The 13,322-nt window shown below is 32.6% G+C and overlaps 1 protein-coding gene across 5 annotated transcripts in view; it reads left to right on the plus strand.

The window, feature by feature from the left end:
- The window catches only part of LOC118190051 (scavenger receptor class B member 1-like), a 205,298-nt gene that overhangs the window by 186,982 nt on the left and 4,994 nt on the right, over positions 1-13,322 (plus strand). For 3 of the 5 annotated variants that reach the window (XM_085806981.1, XM_085806980.1, XM_085806984.1), the window contains exons 13-14: positions 6,710-6,865; positions 9,881-10,343. In XM_085806981.1, coding sequence (XP_085663107.1) covers positions 6,710-6,865; positions 9,881-9,958 — 234 coding nt within the window. In that variant the 3' untranslated portion in view covers positions 9,959-10,343. Of the gene's footprint in view, positions 1-6,709; positions 6,866-9,880; positions 10,344-13,322 lie in introns of those variants that run through there. The other 2 variants (XM_085806983.1, XM_085806982.1) reach the window with 1 other exon arrangement.

Below are 13,322 nucleotides of genomic sequence, written 5' to 3' on the forward strand. Positions count from 1 at the left end.
TATAATTGACAGTAAGTTTAAATAATTATTGGGTATGTGTCAGCTAAACGTCAGTGTCGGCTTAGTGTCCTGTTCACCAAATGCGTTGACAGTTAAGTGTCCCGTACAAGGATAAATAGAAGGGCTAGGTCATTCCTTTGTTCGACTCGTCGCCGACGCGAGCCTCATGGAGGGGGGGATCTGGAAGTAATCTGACGTATCTCTGTTGCACCTGCTCTGATTTCGCGCCTTTAAAACTGTAGTTTCATTCAGTTGCGAGACGATTTTCTGGAGGTCGCATATCCCAAATTAATTTTAATCATATATATTTGTTTTCTAATAATGCAAATATTTAAAATAATTTGTGTATATATATGTAGTTTTAGTCAGTTTTCCTTTTAAATTCTATATTTAAAGTATCCTTTATGTAATATGGCTTCTTGTGCTGTAGCAACGTGCCGTAACACTTATCGAAATACGAAAGGAAGAGATATTGTATTTCATGCTTTCCCCAAGGACAATTTGCTTTTGACGAAAGAATGGATACATAAATGACAGGATTCTATTAATGTGAAAAACGCAAGAATTTGCAGCGAACATTTTCTGTGCAGTGATTATGAAGATGACATGAGAAATCGCTTGCTTGGATTGCCGCAAAAGAAACTGATGAAAAGCAATACTGTGCCGAAAGTAAATTTATCGTGTGCAGTAAACGAAATAACGCCAAGAAATCGGAGACATTTGAAAAGAAAACTAATGCAGAGTGCTTTTGAAAGACTACACGAATTAAGCCCAAAGAAAATTTATTTTGAGGCCGAGAACGAAATTGAAGCTGACAATAATAAATCAAATGTGAATTATTTTGAAATAAAACTCACAAGTGACAATGCCCTATGTGACAATATACATGAATGCCCTAAGTGTAAAGATAAACAAGAATGCATTGATAATTTGAAGAACAAAATAATATCCTTAGAAAATTGTAATAAAATATTGAAAAATAGAGAAAAGAAAAATTTTAGAATGTTTGCTCAGCGACAAAGAAGGTGGACGACATCTAGAAAGAAATTTGTGTCGGAAATTCAGAAATTAAAATCCCAAACAGCGAAATTTAGAAAAAAACAGCACAGATCGGAGAATTTAGAAAAACGTCTAAAGTATATTTTTACAAAGACGCAGATTAACGCATTGCTAGAAAAGAAGGAAAAAATCAGGTGGACTAGTGAAGATATTTCACGTTGCATTGTCATAAGAGCTCTGTCATCTAAAAGCTACGATTTTTGGAAGGAAAAAATGGCAATTCCTTTACCTAGCACTAGCACATTAAAGAGATGGTGCGCTAAATTTTCATGTAGTCCAGGAATTCAGAGTGATGTTCTTGCTGTAATGAAGGAAAGATGCGAATATTTGAATTCTGTAGAAAAAATATGCGTTCTCAGTTTCAACGAAATGCACATAGATTCTAAACTCTGCTATGATTCTAAACTGGACCAAATTCTCGGTCCTTTTCAAAAAGTGCAGCTTTTTTTTAATCACAGGTCTCATTTCGCAGTGGAAACAATCAATATTTTTTGATTTTAACACTCCAATGAAGAAAGAACTTCTTTTTTCACTCATAAGACATATTCAGTCATCTGGAGTAGAAGTGAAAGCAATAGTGTCTGATTTAGGAGGATCTAGTACTTTGTGGAAAGAGTTACAGATTTCGATTAATAGTTCTCAGTTTCCAAATCCAGTATTGCAAACGAAAAAAATATGGGTTTTTGCAGATTTAGCGCACTGCCTCAAATCACTTAGAAACCACTTTTTAGATAAATGATTTGTTTTAGAAGATGGAACTGTTTTAAATGTATATATTATTAAAGTGGTTTTAAATAAAGATTCAGGAGAAATTAAATTGTGTCACAAACTAAAACCAAATTATTTAATGGTCAAGAGAAACGAGAGACAAAAAGTCGCTCCAGCGAAAACATTACTTTCAAAAACTACAGCAAAAGGTATACTCCACCTCACAGGAAATAAAAAAGCATCCGACTTCTTTGAGTTAATCGACAATTTTTTCGATATTATGAATAGTACCAAAACATACCCTCCTTCAGATAAAATACTTAAAGCAGCATTTGGATTAAATGAACATCATGAAAAACAAATTCAAGTTTTGGAATTAATGAAGAAAGTCATTGGTGGATTAAGAGTTCAGGGAAAAGCCAACTTACTGCCTTTCCAAAAAGGAATAATAATTTCCATAAATTCTCTTTTTGGCCTACACCAGGATTTGAAATCATCGTATGATGCTAAATATATTTTAACCTCTAGATTAACTCAGGATGCACTTGAAAGTCTCTTTAGTCAGATTCGAGGGCTTGGTAGGTTTAATGACCATCCATCACCTAGTGAAGTTATACGCCGCTTAAAGCAATTAATACTCGCTAATAAGCTGCCAAATTTATCTTCAAAATTATGCATGACTAAAGAAACCAGAAATATTGATTCATATTTAACATCCGAAATACTTGAAAGGGCTTTGAAAACTGAGGGGGGAGATGCTTTTCCGTTATATACTATTGATGATTTGGATTTGGATTTCATAGAGGAACCTTCTCCTATGGCTTGGGAATTAGAATTGAATTCCGACAGACAATTTTCGACAGCCGAAAAAGAAGCATTAACATATGTTGCAGGTTATATTGCCTATCGTGTGCGAGACAAGACCCATCATTGGGAACAATATCTAAAAATAGTGCTGATGAACCAATATTTAATTCAGAATGGATTAAATTATTGTCCTTAGGAGGTTTGACTACACCTTCTCATTCATGGATGAATACAGTTTATGAGTTCGAAAACATATTTTGTGCAGTTCATGGTACAACTTACTATAAAGGGAAGCATGTAATTGGCTCTTTAATTAATAAACTGGAGAAATATTATCATGAAGTTAACAGAGAAGCAATTCGTTTATTTTGCAGAGTGAGAACTTTTATTAGAATACGTTTCTTAAATAGAAATGCATATGTTTTTCCCAAAGAAAAGCAACCCAAAAGGCAAAAAAAAAAAAAAAAAATGGATTGCTTCGAATGTGGCAGCCAATAAATAATGTTTCAACAACTTTTAGTTGCATTGCGACTGTACAAGTAATCATATATAATACGTTTTGATTTGAAATATTTCTAGATGACATTTTAGAAGTTAATAGCGTAAAGCATATTTCAAATGAGAACTAATTCTGTTAAGTTATTGTTGCAGTTATTTTTATTGTATCCTCTGTTATTATTGATTCGATTTTGTGCTAGCTTAGCATTCTAGATAAAATATATATAAAGGATAATATTAAAGTAATTGGCATAAGAAGACCTGCCCCCTCAACCCCCACTTTTGAAAATAATTATTTTAGGTCCTGTGAGTAAAGTTGTTTTGTCTAAATTAAGATAACAATCTTACATGTATTTATTTAAATGAAATATTCATGTAAGCCTAAGTTACAAAAATATTTTTTAAAAAATATATGTTATTATATTGAATCGGGAGAAAAATATGCCAATGTAAAATTTACAATTAGACTGAAACTCAAACTTAGATTAGCAGAAATTTTGCCATATACGTTTAAATATACATGTTTAAAACTATGCCAATTTAAGGTTTTTTTATTATTAATTTTAAATAGCTGTTATTATAGTTATTTTAGAAGCAGTAATGCAGTTCTCTTAGTTAACATGCAGATAAAGAAATGATTAAAAACAAACAGGCATTTAAAGAAAAAAAAATCCCTGCAAATAAAAAAAAAAGGAACTTAATGCTAAGAGTAGCGCATTTTATCTATTATTTTAAAATTAAGTACTATTAAATTTTTTAATGTTCAGTGTAAAATGCATACTGCAGTAACATTGTCTCTTCCAAATTATAGCTATCTTTCACACACAGCTCATTTTAAACGCTGGTTCTTCAAATTTAAAACGCTAATTTCTATGTTGTCAATTGCATCTCCGCGCTCAGTGGCATCATTGCTACGTCATCACTTCTCGCTGCCTGTTTCAGGGGGAACCGCTCTATGAGCTAGCCCTTCTCTTTAGTCCTGGTCCCGTAGCTAAATGTCCTGACGTTAATTCTTTGTGTCGGCTAAATGTCCTGTCGGTTAACTGTCCGTGTCGGCTAAATGTCCTGTCGGCTAACTGTCCGTGTCGGTTAAATGGCCAGTCGGCTAAATGTCCTGCCGGCTAAGTGTCCGTGTCGGCTAAATGTCTTGTCGGCTAACTGCCAGTGTCGGCTAAGTGTCTGTGTCGGCTAAATGTCCTGTCGGCTAACTGGTGTCGGTTAGGTGTCCCGTCAGCTAAGTGGTTGTCGGCTATGTGTCACGAACCCAATTTGAAGAAGTATTATACATAACAATAAAAAATAGCACTTTTTTGTCATGTACAGTTAGTTATTCTCTATGGTTTCAACTGCAATGAATACATATGCATAAAAATATTTTGCTTATAATTTTTCCAGACTTTTTTGTCTTTGTGTTGGAATAACGTTAGTAACGTTTTCCTATCTATTATCGTAAGCTTTCACTGTTATCGGTAATTTCTCGCTTATCGAAACTTTTGAATCTTATACTACAAATGGCAGGAAAATTACGAATAACGTAAGAACAGCAAGCACAAAATGAAAATTAAGATACGCACTGTAATAATTAACTGATAACTGTAACCCAATAGAAGAATATCATGACTAAGTGTAAGATTATTTCTCCACAAAAAAATTAATTCTGTGATTCTAATAGTGACAGTTCTAAAAACATACTATAAAATGCATTATTACCAAAATAAATAAACAAATAAAATATATGAGTGTAAAAAGAAGGCTCAACGTATTTAAAATTATTTTTGCTCTCAGTTTAAATCTCAAAATTTATTGTTATATGACGAGAAATAGAAAGAAATGAATTTTGGCTTTAACTTGTCATAGCTAACTGCAATTAAGTACATTATTGAATTTCTTCATGCTCCAATCCAATGGCAGATCCACCAGTAGCCCATTCGGCTTTAACTAGTCTTCTTGTTGGGTAGTGTCAAAGGCTCATTGGTATGAAGAAAAATAAGCACCTAGATGCCACCTAAGACATGAAAAATCTAAAATTATAAGTAACTGGAAGATATGGAGTGAAGGAGACCAGAAATATTTTCCTGTTAAAAAAAAAAAAAATATCTGTGGCTTAATAAATCTATCTGGTGTATAAGGTATTTTGCCCGCCTACTTAGCATGCCTTCGTAGTGTAGTGGTCAGCACGCTATGCGCGTATTCCAGAGGTCCGTGGTTCAATTCCCGGCGAAGGTGTTGCTCATTTTTGTATCTCTTCTGCTTCAAAAATACCTAACATCTCTACAGTGGCGCCCGAACTAAAAAGGGGGGTGGATGATGATTCTCCACACCCAGGATTTGGAGATTGGTACCCTAAAAATCCCAGTTGGGCTTTAAAAAGGGGAGTATATAAGGTATTTCTCCCGCTTTCTTAGCATGCCTTCGTAGTGTAGTGGTCTACACGCTGGGCGCTTATTCCAGAGGTCCGTGGTTCGATTTCCGGCTAGGGCGTTGCTCATTTTCCATCTTTCATGCTTCGAAAATAACGTAATGTCTCTACAGTGGCGCCTGAACTGAAAGAGTGGTGGATGATGATTTTCCACACTCAGGATTTGGCGATTGAAACCCCTAAACGCCAGTCGCCCTTTAAAAGGGGGGAGTATATAAGATATTTCTCCCACCTTCTTAGCATGCCTTCGTAGTGTAGTGGTCAGCACGCCGGGCGCGTATTTTAGAGGTCCGTGGTTCGATTCCCGAAGGCATTGCTCATTTTTTATCTTTCCTGCTTCGAAATAACCTAATGTCTCTACAAGTGTTCTCCAGAAACGTCTATTAATGTTCCTAATGCCTGGAATTTAAAAAAAAAATCTGTAAGCCTGATGACGGTATCCCTGAAAAAAAGAAAAATCTGTCGTTAAAAATAAGTTTTAATTAAAAGCTAAAAGTATTAAATTTTAAACTGAAAGCTTAAAGCATTATTCACTTGAATGTGGTGAACTGAAATAGTATTCTATGACCTCAGGCTAAGTCTGTTCTATAGGATGAGAAGATAAAAGATGATGTTGAAATTATTGCGCTGATGAGTCGTAATACATCAGATATAAGCGCGGTAAAAAAGTAATCAGATGGTATCACATATCTTATTTAAATGTCGTATGCTGATTAAATATCTGCCATCTTGTACTGATGTTTCAAAGCTTTTAGTTTTCTGTTTTTTGGAGAATATTTTCCACACTCTCATATGAATTACCTTAGATTTTATCATTCTTTACTTGTATTTTTTATTTGATATATATTTGTATGTTGTTTATTTGATTACTTTATTTGTATATTTTTTATTTGATTACTTTATTTGTATATTGTTTATTTTATTACTTTATTTGTATAGTCTTTATTTGATTACTAAGTTACACTTCTGTGTATCCTCAGTTTTATCTCTCATACTTTATATAGATGTGCATTGGTTTCAGCAGTACTTAATTTGAAATTTTGTATACATGATTAAAGCCAAACATTAATCTACTATTTTTCTTGAACATCTAAGTTTTATCTCTTATTCGAACTAAAATTTTAAGATATTTTATTATGTTTCCATACATTTAGAATTTAAGAGAAAAAAAGGAAATATTATGTATTTTTATCACTAATTTAAATGTATATTTTTTAGACTGCTGATGCTGAAGATGACGTCGTAAACAAATTATCACTTGTGCTCAACACTATACCTCTCATATCAAACATTTTTTCATTTTTCATGGCTTCTGTCGGAAGTCTTTTGGTTCTAGCAGCATTTATACTTTCACTCCTGTATGCATTAGGAAAGGTAAACATATATATTTTCATTCAGATATCCATACAACCTTGCTAATTTTATAGATAAGAACTCACAATTCTAGTAAAATGTCAGTGTGTGGATTATTTTTACTTCGGCAGCTATTTTAAAACATAACAGAAAAGTCCTCTAATTTGAAAGAAAACTATATTGTCGTAATTGTTTTAGGGATAACATAGCGCATGTCGGTACCGATGTTTTACTCTGTGTAATTACAGTTGTTAGATTAAATTCTATTTACATCTTGTATATTTTTGTAATTAGTATTAAACTACTACAAATAGCAAATTCTTTGAGATTTTTCCTATACTGATAATGTTGCTTTAAAAAATGAAATATATATATATATATGTGATGCACCAGCTTTTGTCCGGAATAAATAGATTGGTGAAGAAATATAGATGTAGTCGTAGCTTAAATTATCAGACGATAAGTTTAAAAAACAGGAATTTATTATTGGTCAGGAGAAATAGCAGTTACAAAATCATATTTCCGGAGTAAATAAAAAAAGAATTAATAATAACTTTTTGTATGAAGTTTACTGCATCGTTACATTAAAGAAAAGACCCCGATATTCCTTTGCGAGTCTTTTTACAGCCTCTGGAAAGGCGGAGCTTCCAAGAAATGACGTCAGCCATTCCAGTTCGCTTTAAATATCTCCAGAACATTCTATAACTGTACGTGTAGAAAAGGCGGGAAAAACAACTTGACTACGGGGCTGTGAATTTAATCCCACGTACTTTCAAATAAGAGACCGTCGCCGTTAAAAAGGAAAAGAACATACAGTTAGAATTTTAAGTGTATTCTTGACTATGGAATATTATTATTACATATATATATATACGAGCAGGGGGAAAACGTAATCAAAATCATGAAATGAGATGAAAAATCTATTTACTATTATTTTCTTTCTTTATTTAAGCAACTTATTTATTTAAGTACTTATTTTTATTTTTTTTTTATTTATTTAAAGTGAAGACAATTTATTTAAGTACTTTTCCCCTGCTTGATATTGAAGCTTTTACATAAAAAGTTAACGTCTCTGTTTACATTAATGTTAATTTTTCGTAACTCATGCAAATAATTCACGTAAACAAAACAAAACAAAAAAAAAAAAAAAAAAAAAAAAAAACATATGATTTTTAGGTTGTAAGAGACTTCGTGAATGCCCGCAAAGGCGCTCTATTTGCAAAAATAAACCATGTGGGGGGCGGGTTGTTTCAAGTCATGGTGTCATCTGACCCTATATTATCAAAGATTATTATGGTAACACAGCAGCATTAACAGCTAAGCAATACAAAGAGCTGGTCATAGTCCGATTTCATGCTGACTTACAGACATTTTGTGATCTGCATGATCGTCATTTCAACCAGGAAGTTTTTGAACAACAACGAAGTCAAGACCCACATAAGGCCAAAGAAATAAAACAATATTACAAGAACTTTTTCCGGAATGACTTGTTTCAGGGGAACTGATTTTCCTTTTCCTCCTAGAAGTCCAAATCAAATTATATGCGATGCTTTTATATGGGAATGCTTAAAAGAGAAATGTTTTACACCCGTTCCATGAAAGAACATTCAATCAGTAATTGGGGATATAATAACTGAGCAGTGTTCCCGTATGTTGTCAGCAATCCTAGAGAACATGGAATATGTACTTACCCAAGACGGACAACACATAGAACATGTTGTTGTTAGATAAGCATAAATAAATTAAAAATACTAGATTTTAGATATCGTTTATTTCCCCTTCAAATTGGCAAAAACTGCAAAAGTTTTTATTTTTTATTTATTTTGTTATGAATTTTTCTTTTAATAATTTATTTGTGGATATTGTTCTAAAAATATCTTAATAGTAACAAAAATAACAAAACCATTATTACAAAAGTATAAGTACTTGGTAGCTTTCATATCACTTTAAAAAAATTTTCGATTAAAAAAAAAAAAGAAAGAAAGAGAACTTATTTCCAATGACCATTTTTGACAATTTTTTTCCTATAACAGAACAATACCTGTTGCAAACGTACTATATCGCACATTAATATATTATGCTTCATGTCATGAAAGCATTCCGCTGCCTGCATCATAACACTTTTTAAGGCTTTGGGATATGTTATACAATTTTTTCTGAATTTATTTAGATTAATACAAAGTATCCATTATTAAATCACAAGATAGCGATATTAAATTGAAATGTAATTTTAAGAAGTAACAGGAAATAATTAGCTCGATATAATCTTTAGTTTAAGGAACTTTGTTTATTCTAATTTTTGGAAACGGTAAAAGGATGTTTAGAGACAAAAAGGCGTCATGCAGTGAAAAAGTAATGTGCGTTCTCTGGTTATAGGAAACGAAATCTTCGAAGCGAGTTTAGATGAGATTCCAACATGAATTTAATAAACCTCCAGCAACGGAACAATCAATTGAAAGATGGGTAAAACTGTTTCGAGAGCTCGGACATGTTTTGTAAACAGGAAGTGCGGGTAGGCCAAACGTTAGTAATGAAAATGTTTCCACCATTCGAGATGTGTTTGTATGCAATCCCAGTAAATCCATTCGCCATGCCAGCCTGTAAACAGGAATTCCCAGGTCAAATGTTCGTAAAGTTGTTCATGAACGGTTGAAACTGACTGCGTCTAAATTGCAGATATGGTAACAAATCAAGCCTAACGATCAAGGAATCATCTGTAGACATTCTTGACCGTATCAGTAATGATGATCATTCTCTTCAGAATATCGTATTCAATGAGGAAACAGCATGAGGAGAGGTTAATTGGCATAACTGGGTAGGATCTGGACATCAGAAAATCCGCATTTTGTAAGGAAAATTGAGCGACGTAACCTTTAAGTTAACGTTTAATGCGCATTAACTCATAACAAAGTGATTGATCAATTCTTTTCTCAGAGTCATCAATTGATTCGAGTGATTACTTCTATATGCTAAGATTGTTTTCGGTACCGCAATCAGAAGAAATGCAGCCAAACTTTTTTTTTTTTTTTCCAACAGGATGGGGGCCCGCTGTTATTGGGCTACCCATGTACATGCTCCTTGATGAAACATTCCCAGATTATTGGATTCATATAGATGAACCAATTTCATGGCTACCCCAATGTCCGGACGTAACACCACTGAACTTCTTTTTTCTGAGGATGCTGGAAAACCGAGTTTATGCTGCCGAAATTTGTAGCATCGATGAATTAAAAAATCGAATCACCGCAGAAACATCTACTGTGACTCTGCAAATGCTTAATAACTTCTGGAGGGAAATTGAGAACAGACTTCGTATTCTCCTAGCAACTAACAGTGCTCATATTGAAATGTACTAATATAAAATTCTTTAAAGTGCTAAATAAAATTCAGTCCGCCTTTTCCCCCCATCTCTAATTATGTATTATTTAAAAGATATCTTTATTCGGTGAATAAATTATGAAGGCCTTGTATAATTAGCCTTCATTTCTTATATTCCTACTTTCTGGGTACTAGTTTCCTTATATATTTCCGTTTGTTATTAGAATAAATAGTGATTTGTACATACTATATTTAACAAAAGATGGGCTTGAATACTGCTATGTTAAGGTTTTTCTGATTTAGAGAAATCAACACTGTATTCTATAATGAAATCATCTATTCTTTTTGGAGGGAATGACTATAAAGAAACAAGTAAAGCAGCGTAACACTATTTTGTGGTAGTTCAGTGCTTGCGAAAATCTGCGTCTCAATAGTTTGATTTGTCGTTATATAAATTTTTCTTAAGCACAAAAATATCTCATATAGTTCGCATGTCGGCTTCATAAGAAGAGCTTCTGCAAATTTTAGCTATTAATTAAATTAATTCTAGAAATACTAAGCTGAAAATAAGTGAGCGTGAAAGGTGGGAAATATAAATGTGAATAATAATAATTAATTTCACAATATTACATTAATTACCCAGTGTATTTATAAGGAATAGGACTGAATGTTTCTACTGGATCCCACTTAACTTGTTAAATAATAATTGAGAGATATAATTAAAATATGTATCATTTTCTTTAAAATATTATCTTATTATTTAAAGGAATTTAAACAGAATTTTTGTTTGAATTTAAATACCTGATATGATGTTATAGATTCAGAGGCTGAAAAATGGAGCAAAATAAGAACTTATTTAAAACAGGAAACAGAATTTACAAATATTTTAAACAGTTTATTACTGAATGCCTATGTTAAAATTTTACTTCTAATTCTGAGGTAATTCGATAACAGTTTGGTTCATAAGAGAAAATGCTCTTCCGCCAGCGAGGCTTGGAATAAGGAGTGTGTTTGTGAATTTTTGGTTGGTAGGGAAATTTTATCACAGAATTTTGCTTGTAGAGGAAGAGAATGTAGAAAAATATAATAGACTTTTCACATAATACAAAACTGAATTTTAAGATTTTGACTGTAAAGAAAGTATAACTTTTACCAGCCATCCCCTTATTTTCCCGTTTTGCAATCTTGTAGATTACTTTCTATTTGATAAAATTAAAGAACACAGCTTGGACAGCATAAACTTCTCGAAAGAAGAAAACAGCAGTTCCATAAATGGCTTATACCTAGGGTAACCAGCAAACCGATCGCGAAGAGATTTTGTGGTTTAGCAAAGCCGGCAGGAGGTGATTTGGTTGATCTTTACATTATGGTAACTTCGCAATTTTTTGGCGAAAATTTGGCAACCAACTCTCCTACAGCAACCCTCTATTTTTTTTCCCCCGCCGCCATTTTGTCTTCACGAAGTAAAGACATGTTTCTTTTCTTCTTATCTACTGAACACTTCTTCCAACAATCTACTAGCCGAATTACACTTATGCTAGAAATTTTATCAAACAAAACTGCTTAATCATGACAAATATTCACTGCAAAATTGGGAAAAAGTGCACAATACCATACTCCTTACGCGTTTTTCAAAATAACACATACACATAAACCATGTACACGCCGACTTATTTTTACTTAAAAAAACATCCCAGAATTGCACAAAAATGGCATTGCGCACACTCTTCACTATATCCATGTACACTGCTTTTTTCTCATAAATTAGAAAAATTTCACGAAAATACATGACAATTTTCTCAATCTTTTAACCCGGTAAAAAGAACATATATGAAATTACCTGATCGCGAAAAAGTATTTACCCTTTACAAATATGAGCATTTCCACATATAAAATAAATAAAATATCCAAAAACTTTTACCTCTAAATCATCTATTACATTATACACGTCACCAACGAATTCATACCGCAAGCATTACAAATACTTAGTATCAAATATTTAAATTATTTCCATGCACGTTTATTTCAACTTAAACGTATACCAAATTCCTACAAACATAAAATTCACAAAATAACTATCATTTCATTAAAATAGAATTAAATTCAGAAACACTACTTAAAATATAAATGAGCACATACATTAAATTAATAAAAATTACCTTACAATCCTAATTACTTTAAACTAAATCATTGCTAATAACAATTTTCCCAATAATACCAAATTCCTTTCCACCTTACATTTAGAACAATGCATAAAAATAATATCCTCAAATAATTAAATAATTAATTACTGAAAAGGGTAATCAGGAGAGGCATTTTTTTGTCTTTACATGACAAATATCAAACAGATTATCTGCAGAATAGTGACTTGAAGCCATATTTTAGCAAGAAAAAAAAGTGTAAACTATTTTCTTACGGGAAATTTATGAAAAACTTCCTTGGAAATGTCAGATTAACTTTTTGATGAAATACAGACGCAGAATGAAAATCACGAAAGCAAAACTGAAAATATTGCTGAAAATTTAAGGTTTACAATTGTCTCGAAATATTGTGATGCAGTGATACGAGAAAATGGGTGAAAATATATAAGAGAACAGTTACCGTATTTCCTCTCGTATTTTTCCTCTTAACTTATTAGTGCTAGGTTCTGAAGTTTTTTTAAATTATTCGCATAATTTCCCCCTTCCTCTATTGTACATACTTTTTTTCTCTGAAGGCTAGTTTATCGGTAATTTGTATTCCAGTGGTTATTTTTATTATTATTCAGTGTGTTCAATTTTTATAATTATTTTGTATTAGCATTTCATTCATTTTATTTTTTCTTGCTTTTATTATTTGAAATGTGCAGATTCTTCGCTAAGCTATCCGGACGTAGGAGGTGTTCTCACACTTAAGAATCTTTCCAAACATGGAATTTCACCTAACTTCTATTATTTAAGTCCAAGCTGATTGTAGTCCAAGCTGCAGCTGATGTGTTCAACCTTTTAAAATCCGGATCTTCTATTCGCTCCCTTCTCCTTTGTTTCTCCAGTATTCCTCTTGAGAATTGCAATGCAAGGTAACCGAACCCTCCAGCTCAGTTACCATCAGATACCCGGCAGATATAGGCTCAATATCCTTCCGATATTATTATGTTAATATTACTGTGTATTCTTATCAG

Source organism: Stegodyphus dumicola, chromosome X1, assembly GCF_044657685.1.
Source record: "Stegodyphus dumicola isolate Sdum_Otavi_A_Nest chromosome X1, ASM4465768v1".
Taxonomy (NCBI): Eukaryota; Metazoa; Arthropoda; class Arachnida; order Araneae; family Eresidae; genus Stegodyphus; species Stegodyphus dumicola.